Source organism: Pezoporus occidentalis, unplaced genomic scaffold, assembly GCF_034315485.1.
Source record: "Pezoporus occidentalis ecotype Australia unplaced genomic scaffold, CSIRO_AGI_Poc_V1 ctg80, whole genome shotgun sequence".
Taxonomy (NCBI): Eukaryota; Metazoa; Chordata; class Aves; order Psittaciformes; family Psittacidae; genus Pezoporus; species Pezoporus occidentalis.
The window spans coordinates 3,089,718-3,100,082 of NW_026916159.1; the positions used below are offsets into that span (position 1 = coordinate 3,089,718).

At 40.0% G+C, this 10,365-nt stretch overlaps 1 protein-coding gene across 3 annotated transcripts in view; it reads left to right on the plus strand.

The window, feature by feature from the left end:
* The window catches only part of ANO10 (anoctamin 10), a 120,133-nt gene extending 109,768 nt beyond the window's left edge, over positions 1 to 10,365 (plus strand). For all 3 annotated transcript variants that reach the window (XM_062603557.1, XM_062603559.1, XM_062603558.1), the window contains one exon: positions 10,074 to 10,365. In XM_062603557.1, coding sequence (XP_062459541.1) covers positions 10,074 to 10,109 — 36 coding nt within the window. In that variant the 3' untranslated portion in view covers positions 10,110 to 10,365. The remainder of the gene's footprint in view (positions 1 to 10,073) is intronic.

Here is a 10,365-nt window from a genome sequence, read left to right on the forward strand (position 1 = left end):
TTAGATAATCTTCTGTAGTTCTGTAAGAGTAATGCTTCATATCCAGTTGTGTATCTTCAATGAAAATGGCAAGTTTAATAAGCTATATGTGTCCTTTGTGTATATGTGTACGTCTGCATAAGGGTTATGAGATCAAGGGTTTCTGTAAGCCAAGCCTCAAAGTGGCAATAAGCAGATGCCCAGGATAAAGCAAAGAGCAGAGCTAACATGTAGTTCCCCATTATATTTTCTCATCCTCTGTTCTTAGTTAACAAACTCCCTGAGTCAGATTAAACCATAAATCTGCCATAACTAATTTGCATAATTGACTTTATCTGATCAGATAGGTATCAACTTAATTGTATTTTTAAAAGCAAATCAATATGTGTAACTGATCAGTACTTTTGTTTAGTCCACTGTTTAACTCATGTGTGCATGGTCTTCCCAAGGAGCAGGGTATTTGGTGGAAGGGGATTTGCCTTGTCACAGGTGTCTTTGGTGAAGAAGGAATTCTGTCTGGTATCATTGCCATTCTGAAAATATCTGTGTAGAGACCTTTGATACACTTTAAAATTGGTATAACTAGTTTTTTTCAGAATGTTTATAAAAACACTGTAACTAGCAATTGGTTACCAGCTCTATGTTGATTACTTCTTATTGGGCTGTGATTAGGCAATAGCAGGGCCCCCAGAGGAAGTAGAAGAAAGCTTGGCTTTGAAAAGAAAGAGAAGAATGAAAATATTACTGGAAATCATATTATGAGGATGAAGTACTTGGGGCAGGAGAGCCTCTACAGCGGAGGTGAACAAGTAAAGTAAGATGATCTGGCATGCCCCTTTGGCTGCTCTTGGATTCCTTGCCTGTTAAACTCTTTAGTAGAATTCTTCACCAAATGATTTAAACATTTAATAGTTTTTCCTGCTTTACTGCAGCGTAATGTTTTTTTAATACTATGGTAACAATAACTTCAAAATTAAACTTGCTTTCCATGTTGATAATGGCAGATAAACAGAGAGGCAAATTCCTTCTTAGAAAAAAAACCTTCAAAACATTGGTCGCTTTTGCTATGTGTCTGCCCAGCACTTAGTGTGGAAGTCTGATTTCTAAACATTTGGTTTATACTTCAAGTGTATTTTAATATTTTCTACTTTTGCTTTTCAGTTGTGTGATTTCTCTGAAGTTATCTGACTTATTTTTCAGCCTGGAGCTTCTTGCGTACTGCAGGAGAGGTGTGCCTGCAGTGTTGTGGCTGGTTTGTGGTAGCAGGACAGAACACAGCCATGTACCTACCCTCTGTGTTTATCTGCTATTTATATTCGATTTAGGTCACAGAAATTTCCAAATATAGTCTCTGAAGCTGGGTTCTTAGTTTCATACCTGAAGTTCAATCTGGACTACGTCATTAATTCCCTGAATAGAGGAGTAATGTTTGTTGTTGTTACCACTTGTTTTTTTTTTTGGAAACTGAGTAGGGTTCTTGACAGATCCACAAACCCTGCTGGGTTATACACACAAGCCTCCCACAAAATCTGTCTGTAACCCAGCAGGTCCCTCCTGTCCTTAAGATGGAAAAAAAATGGAATAACTTTGCGTGTCTTGAAAGCATTAGACCAAAATGTATGTTCTCTCAGAAGCTGTAGTGAGGTGTGTCACCTGAGCACTAAATCATTCCCATGTGAGGAGAAAGGAGTGCTGGCTATCACAGACCACATTCCAGTCCGTCGCCACCGGTGCTGGTGTTTCTTCAGACTCTGCTTTGCTGGTCTTGCTATTTCTCAGCTGTGCCTCTTGAATCATGAGGCAGGATGAGTGCATAGCACGTGAGCTTAAGGAGTAAATTATCATGTACTGAGCAACCTGGTTCTTAGCCAGGCACTGCTACTGCTATTACAGTTGGTATAAGGCTAACTCAGCTACGTGTGCAGTTGTGCTTTGGTGTCAGGCATGTCCATACCCCTATATATGAATGTCCAGAAGTCTAGTTAAATTCTCAAAAAGTGCTGCCTAGTTAAACTCTCAAGAAGGGTAACTGCCTACTCAGGAGCATCCTGCTTAGTGTGTAAGCTTGTTAAACTTCAAAGAGGACGGATAGTTTGTTTGACCCATTTTTCCTTGATTGTAACTAGTACCTGCAAGCTGGTAATTAGCATTAACCAGAAGTCCTGAAAAAATAAATTCTATCATAGCTCACCCTGAAGTTATTAGAGCATTGTTAACTTGCTGTTAACCTAGGGACAGACTGCATCCTTAAACTGTAGTAAAGTCTGTTTGCCCCAGGTCAAAGAAACATGACTGATAGGACTGTGCAACCCACCCCTCTGCTCCAAGACAGGATCAGGGTCATGTTACTTTGGATGCTTTTGCGTTATTGCTTTCCTGGCTAGTCAGTAATTTCTGACTCCAAAATCTATGAACTAGCTGCTTATTGCATGAGAAGTAATTGTATAAGCTAAAGAGGAGAGAACATCTGTTAGGCTGATCCAGCATCTGTGAGTGCAATTAAAGCATTCACACATACTGTTTAATGTTGTGTATTTATCTTTCACTTTGCAACTAAATGACCAGTTATGGTGAAGTGAATTTTAAAAAGTATGGGCTAAAACAAGATAAAAATAATTTAAATGTTCTGAAGGTCAGAATACATAATCTATACTTCTGAAGAAAATACTGTGATACTATGGGTCTTCTACTACTATTTCCACATTTTTGTGCTATCTACTGAACTAAAATAAGGTTCAGCAAAGGGTGACTAATACCACAAGAATATTGTAATGAGTATTAATTGATACTTTGCAACTTAAATCAGAGACAATATGAAGTAGATCGGGAAAAAAATGTACAAGTGAGGCTGCTTTGTCTGCTGTGGCTCACAGCACTATTAATCAGGCATAATACTCCAAGGCACGTATTGTGTGAATCTGCAAGTTTCCTGACTCTGCACTTACCAGTTTTGCAAGCTTATTGTTTCATTAACACTAGCTTTTTGTACACAGTATTCTGCCATGAATTAAGCATACAAGAAAGGAAAGAACAGAATTACCTTTTTTTTTTTGCTGTTGGCTGTTATCTGCTAATTGTTGCAGCAAATTCCCACTCTGTATCTGTAGAGTCCAGGCAAACCTCTCTGTCACAGTTCCTGTAGGAACAACTATAAAAATCTCTCAGCCTGGGAGGGACCTCAGAAGGTCTCTACTCCAACCCCCTGCTCAAAGCAGGGTTAACACCAGATTCACACAAGATTGCTTGGGTTTTTTTCCAGTTGGATCTTGAAAACCTCTGAGGATAGAGACTGCAGAACCTCCCTGCACCCCTTAGTGTTTAGTTAACCTTGCGAATTTTGGTTTTGTTGGGTTTTTTGGCTTATTTCTTTGGCCACTTTGTTTCTGGTTTTGTTGCTGTGCATCTCAGCAAAGAGCCTGGCTCCATCTCCTTGCTAACCTCCTTGTAGATACTGGCAGGTGGCTCGGCCTTTTTCTCACAGAGCATGTGCGTCAACTCTCTGCCCATCTTATGTCCCATGACAAGACTTGGAGAAGCTGATCAGTATTCTTCTTATACTGGAGGGCTCAAAACTAGACACAGTATTCCAGATGCAGCCTATAGGTAAGGAGAATAATAGGTACAGTGCTTGGTATCTTTTCAGTCTTCAAAATTATTGTAATTGCTTACAGAGCCCTTTTCGTGAGAGCTACACAATTCAGCATTTCTTTGTTATTTTCAGTTTAAATTCTTCTCACCTTTTCATCAAAAACCAGCATTTTGGTGGTTTAATGTTCATGAATGGCTTTGCTTCTTAGAGAATTGTTTTCTCTGGTTTGCAGTATCACAGGGCCATTGGTCTTGGCTCTGATAAATAAGGAAGCTGTGCAAATGTTCCTACAAGTCTGCTGTCATATCACTTCAGTAGGGGGGCAACTGCATTCTGGAAATCAATAGCTTTCAAGAAGACTTGAGGGTTGTACAGGATGAGTTACTGAAAGTAAGCATTCAGTGTTATAGTGTGGCTGTGTGGTATGACACAAAAATCCTGGAATTTATAAACAGGAGTATACTAGAAGCTGTTTATCACTACTGTAAGCAAGCATCAGTTAGTTATCATCTCTAGCTATAGCAACTAAGAGGTTGATGAAAAACTGTTCAGAGTCAGAAATCAGGCTAAAATTTACCTTAGACATAAAGTCCTTCAGCTCTGTTCCCTGAAAAGAGCGTTTAATGCCACACAAAAACCTTGAGGGAAGATTTGTGGTTCTAGATATGAAGTTACCACAACTTCCCACCATTATAATCAGTGAGAACAAATTTCCATTAAATAAGTTTTTATACTTTTACACAGAATGAAATACTAGATGTGGAAGAGACTAACTGAGCTTTGAAGTGAATGTTAATTTGCCGCTACTATAGCTGGCTGGTGCTTACAGATCAAGCTGATACAGTTCTTGCCGTTGTCAGTAAACAGCTCATCAAGAAACTACTTTTGATGTGACTGTTCACCATTAGGAAATAATAATTTTCATATATATCCATCATGTTTTCATATTATAAATAATTTGAGAAAGTGGGAAAGATGCGTATGTAACAGTAAACTGCTAATGAGCTGGTCTACATGGTGAATACAGGAAAAGCAGAAAATGAAGTTGCTGATAAACATCTGCCTTTATATCATTTTTATATTTAACTGTGTGGCTATTTGCATGTCTGTTCTTCATATATACAAATATGTATGTTCAGTATGCATATGGAAAAGCATCAGGCAGTGAGTCATTAACTCCTGGTTTCATTGATTTTCACTTCTAAATGCTTTTGATTCTTTCAAATTGTTTTCCTAGGGTTGTTGAATTGGCAGTTGGTGTTAACACACACAGTGGTAAAATTGAGAGTAATTAGAGAATGCCAGAACCAAGCATACTGGAAAACAACAGTGTTCTAAGCATTTGACACAGGGCTCAGCAAGAAATTAACATTAAACAAACAAATAGAAGTGAAGAATGCAAAGACTGCGAGCCACTTGATAAAATGCTGGCTGTCCCATAGAAATTATACAAGAAAGTGGAGAGTGATTAGATCATGAGTGTGTGTGAAACGAGCACTGGTAACAGCAGATATGCTGGGTTATCTGTCATCCTCTTGTGCAGAAAGAAGGTCACAGATGGATTTGCAGAGCAGGGTTTGTGAAGGGCAGCACAGGCTTCTCAGCTGCAGGGACAGAATGAGGCTTCACGTGTGGGAATATGATGTCCTTTTTTAAAGCAGCCCTACAAAGCAAATCATCCCGTTGTCCATGAGCTCTGTGTGCAGGGTTTGAAAATGAAAGTGGGCTACAGTTCTCGTGCCATGCAGAAGCCGCCTGGACTGCCAGTGAAGCTGTGGATTAAACTAGTCCCTTACTGCTGGTGGTAAATCCCTCGGCGACTCAACTGGTTCTGCTTTAGTTGAGGTCTGTGGTGTTACTGTGTGTTTCTGTTAGTTCATCTTTGTAGCTATTTCTTTTACTTACATACATTAAGTAGTATTGTTTGTAGTGCTAAATCACAAGATCAGACTTCTGTGGACTCTCTAACTGGAAACTAAGCAGCCCTTGATAACCACACACTTTAGTACCCTGTGTACTAAAATTTGTGGGTTTGGCTGTGAGCTGTAGCCTGATTTCCAGGTTTGGTGTGTGTCCTGGGTTCCGCAGTAGCAGTCATGTTTTTCCTTTGTGTTAACTGGTGCAGTGCAGTGTTTTGACTTTCAGCTCGGGAACAGAGCTGATAACAAGGATATTTTGGTTTGGCCAAGGACTTTGTGAGGCTCATGCTCTGCCAGGGAGGAGGGGAGGCTGTGAGGAAGCAGAGATGGGGCGCCTGACCCACGCTAGCCGGGGAGGTATTCCATACCACAGCACGTCATGCCCGGGGTGAGGGGTAACTGGGAGTTACCCGGAAGGACAGGGGCTTCCGGGTGGAACTCGTTTTCTTGGCCGGTGGTATCGTATTCTCTTCCCTTGTTATTTTCCCTTATCATTGTTGTAGCTGATAGTAGCGGTGGTGATTTGTTGCTGGACTGTTTTTGTCTCAACCCGTAGGAGTTGCACTCTCTCGATCCTCCTCCCCGTTCCTCCGGGAGCGGGGAAGGGGAGAGCCCCGGTGCAGGGAGGCGGGGGGGGGAGACGGACACGGACCTCGATTGTTGTCAGCTCGGCACCACTCACTGGGAGTGAGTGAACAAGCTACCTGACTGGGTTTAAACCACGACAGTGTGCAACTGTACTTGTGGTGTGAAAGTATCTGTTATGTTTTATTAAAGTGCTTTCAGCATATTTGATATTGAAATGTAGTGAAACCCAAGTAATTGGTAAAGCCTATTTGTTAACCACACTGAAGAATTTTTGCTATTTCCACTGAAAGTACTGTATGTATATGTGCTTTACAAAGAAATCTAAACTTAATAAAATGGAAATAACAAATCTATTGAATTACATCAGACAAACATTTAGAGCAATTCCTAAATGTAGAATTTTAGAATAAACTGCACTATAGCCCCACTACAGTAAACTAATATTAGTTTAAACGTGTGCTTCACTTATGTGTTGCATGCAGTGTCATTAAGTGTCTTGCTAAAAACAGACAGTTGAGTTGGTGCAGCCTCACGGAGTGATCCTAAGTGCTGCACAGAGCCAGGCCTAGCTTGATAGGGAGCAGGGATGCGCCCTCAGTTATCCTGCACCAGCCACCTCATTTGCAAAACAGAAGCATGTTTCTCTAGTAACCCTCAGCTGATAACAAATGAAGAACAGTTTCTTGTGCCAACTTATTTCTGAACTAATGCCATTGGTTAGTTCAGCTTTCAATACCCCTCAACAGTGTTGTTTTTCATTGTTATTATGTATCTAGCAGGTTTGAAAAGTAGATTGAGTAGATTTTAATACCTCCTTTTCTATATTTTTAAGGTTCTAAAACTTACCAAAAAAAAAAAAAAAAGTTGATCTGATGGAAGAGTAGTTAATTCAGGCCCGCAGATTTTGGCACTATCACGGGGGAGGTGATCTTAAAAACGTACCTTGTCAGTTTGCTTTCTCAGTATCAGAGAAAAAATACACTCCCTTTGCCATATGTTGTTCCAGAGAAATATTTTCCCAATAAAAAGGAACGTTTCCTTTCACAGTAAAAGAAAATTTAAAAATCTTTCAGCCTGGCTTGGCAAATAATTTCTCTGCCTACTGGTGCCACCCCATTTTGCATGCTGATGGTTCTGAGAGGAGCTGCCAAAAATGTTTTGGTATTAAAAATTATAAAGGAGAAATGAAATATGCAGCTCTCGGGGTTCTCACACTGCTTATGATTCATTTCCTGAAATATGAGAGTGACTGGATTTGGACTGGTTTTGCTCAGGCTGTGTATGTCATGGCAGCATGTGAAGCTATTTTAAGAGCTCTTCCTACTCACTGGCCCACTGAAGAAGCTGGGAAATATGTTTGTTTGTCATACATTTTAAATATACTAGCATAAGGTTACCATAAGAGAATACTAGCATAAGATTAGCTAGTTAGTTAGTTAAAATTAGGAGGGCCTTAAAAAATACATGACAGTAGTGCTGTTTGTACAGAATTTTTGGACAGGTTACCATCTACTCACAGTTAATAGTCATGTGCTTGGGTTTTTTCCAGACTCCAGCAAGCCCTGCAGAAATGAGAGAATAAAAATCTCTTTTCCAGTTCCCTACATTCCTCATCAATCGCTGTATAATTACAAGAACACTAATAATTTAGAAAATTATTCTAAAATAAGAGCATTAGGTTTGAATTTGATGAATCATGAACTGAACTGAGGTGCTGTCTTCTGTTTCTATGTTTTTACGATAGGGTTTGATGTCACTTCAATTAAGGTGCTGTAGTTTTATACGTACGTTTATTTACATAAGTGAATCAGGATGCAGAAGAGGAGTCTGTATTCTACCATTTAGCTATGGCTTTTTTTTTGCACTGTTGCTATGAAGAATCATGTAAATATTTGTATCACAAATTAATTCTACTTCCCTTATAGATGGCATGGAAATACAGATGAAAATGGTAAAGAAGAATTATTGCAGGTGGGGTTTCTCATGCAGAGTAATGTTCTGGAATGGGTTCAGGCACAGACTAGCAGCAGAGGAAAGATAGTGTTATGTTAAAGAAATCTGGTATCTTTGTTATGGGATAGAAATTGAATTAATGTGTCCACTGTATTTGCAATTTCTTTTTTCCATTTTTTTAAATTGTATTATTAGTTATTTATCTTTCTAATAGCTCATATGTACTGGGACATTTGTATAAAATCAAGTACAAGCATCCAATGAAGAAGTTTAATTCAGAAGCAGATGTCTGTCCACCACTGGGTGGATGGTATGGAAATTACACAGGAGTTCGAAGCTGCATAAGTTATTTCTTCATATGATCACTCACATTTTTTCATGTCCAGTCTGTTTCTCTGCACATCTGCCAAAATTGCCTTGAAGAAGGCAGTTGTGCCAGACACCAGCCTATGGCCTCCTGAATTGCAACATTTCCTTGCCTTTGCTCCTTTGCTCCTCATCCTGTCCTTTGGACTGGTCTCCATGAAGTCTCCTTCCTATGAGTGTTGTCTCTACCTTTTTCTTTGTGGACTGAAGTCACTGAATTGCTCTTTGCATATCAGGTTGCTTTCCAGGCTTCCAGATGTTACAAGACCCTTAGGTGGTAGCCCCAGGTGGTGTGTGAGAAATGCCTTTGGCACAGTTTAAACTCTGCTTTCATTGCCTCTAAATTCTGTGTTATGAAACATCCTCTTCAACAAAAAGCTTCAAAGAGTGGCTCTGGTTTCTCTTACTCAGCAAGTATTTTCAACACCTGGAATTGTTATTCTGATTTCACATTGAGATCTCTCTAGTGATGTCCTAAGGTGATGAAAACAATAATGGTTAACAACAGGATTGTAAATAACACATACCACCATAGCAGTCTGCTTCCTCTCATATCACAGGATGTTTTTGTTCAGTTCAACAGCAAAAGAAGAAAAAATGAGGGCAATACAGAAATACTGAATAAGAGTTACAGCTTAACAGTTGGGGCAGTGTTATGTCAGTAGTTCACTGACCTTTTAAGGTCCTTCAAAAACTGAAATATTTAAGGCTGCCTTAAATCAAAACCCCTCTGCAGCATTGGAAACTTCACGGTGAGCTTAAATTTTACATCTCTGAGAATGTGCCTTAAAAGTGTGCATACCACTTGCCCAATAGGTAGATTCTCCTGCTGACTAAGCAAATTGTATTCATGTCTTCATAATGAATGTTTGCTCCAAGAAGTAATGATCAGCAACTTAATTTTTAATCCCATTTGTGTCTGAGAGTCTGGTATCACAGTCCTTCATTGTGGTGAGCATTTTGCTTATCTGAATTTGTCTCAAAGGAGTATCCTGTATTTTAATGTAACTGTGATTCAGAGAGAAGCGTTCTTAATTCCAACCTGGTATAGATGTCTTCCTAAATGTAAGGGTGGATTTCCAGTGAAGCCCATCAGCTCTACCTGTCTGTGCTTACTGCTGCTGTTTAGGGAACAGCCAGCACTGCCTAAGGAAAGGTAAAGTGGCTGCCAGTTCCCCTGAGCATAATCAGGCTTGACCAGAGATAGAGGCTGGGAGTCCCAGGAGCAGCAGTGGCAATGCCAGTCTGCACAGTGCACTGTCCTGAGCACAGGTACTACCTAGAGGGGCAGAAGACAGTTCCCACACAGCAATGATTTCCTCCAGCCATTTTGCCATTCTTGCAGCAGCTCCCCCCATCACAAGCCTGAGGGAGAGGGGGCAATTTCAGCGTGAGGCATTATTCATCACAAAAATAATGGATTCATTAACATATAAATTGCATCAACATTTGCTGAATCTTTTGGTGGAAAAAGCAATACCTCTGTTAAAAGTGTGTTTTTTGTAAAAGTCAGGCACAAGACTGGCAGGCTTAGTTTCAAATCTGGATTTCATGTTTTTGTGTGGTTTTATTGTTCAGCTGGTTCAGAAGTGTGCTCCTTTCTGATTCTACTGATCTGTGCAACCTGTCACACTGCCCTTGCACTCAGTTTACCTTCTCTTTCTCCCCTTCTCTCACAGCAAATGAAGCTTACAGTTGAGTCACTGAAGGAGTAAACATGAAGGAATGAGGATGACTAAAGCAGTCACATGTGGATGCCAGCACCACTTGGGCGTTTGTTTATGAGGATGTGTCACTCTCAGAGCATGCATTCACCATCTAATGAGTAGGTGACACCTGCCTATAGGACACTTTGTAAATATCCTTTGCCTGACACTGTAAAAAAAAAAAAGTATTTTCTCCTGCTCCCTTTGTTTCTTATATGCAACCATTAGTGAAATTAACACCGAATAAAGGACTGCAGCTTACACT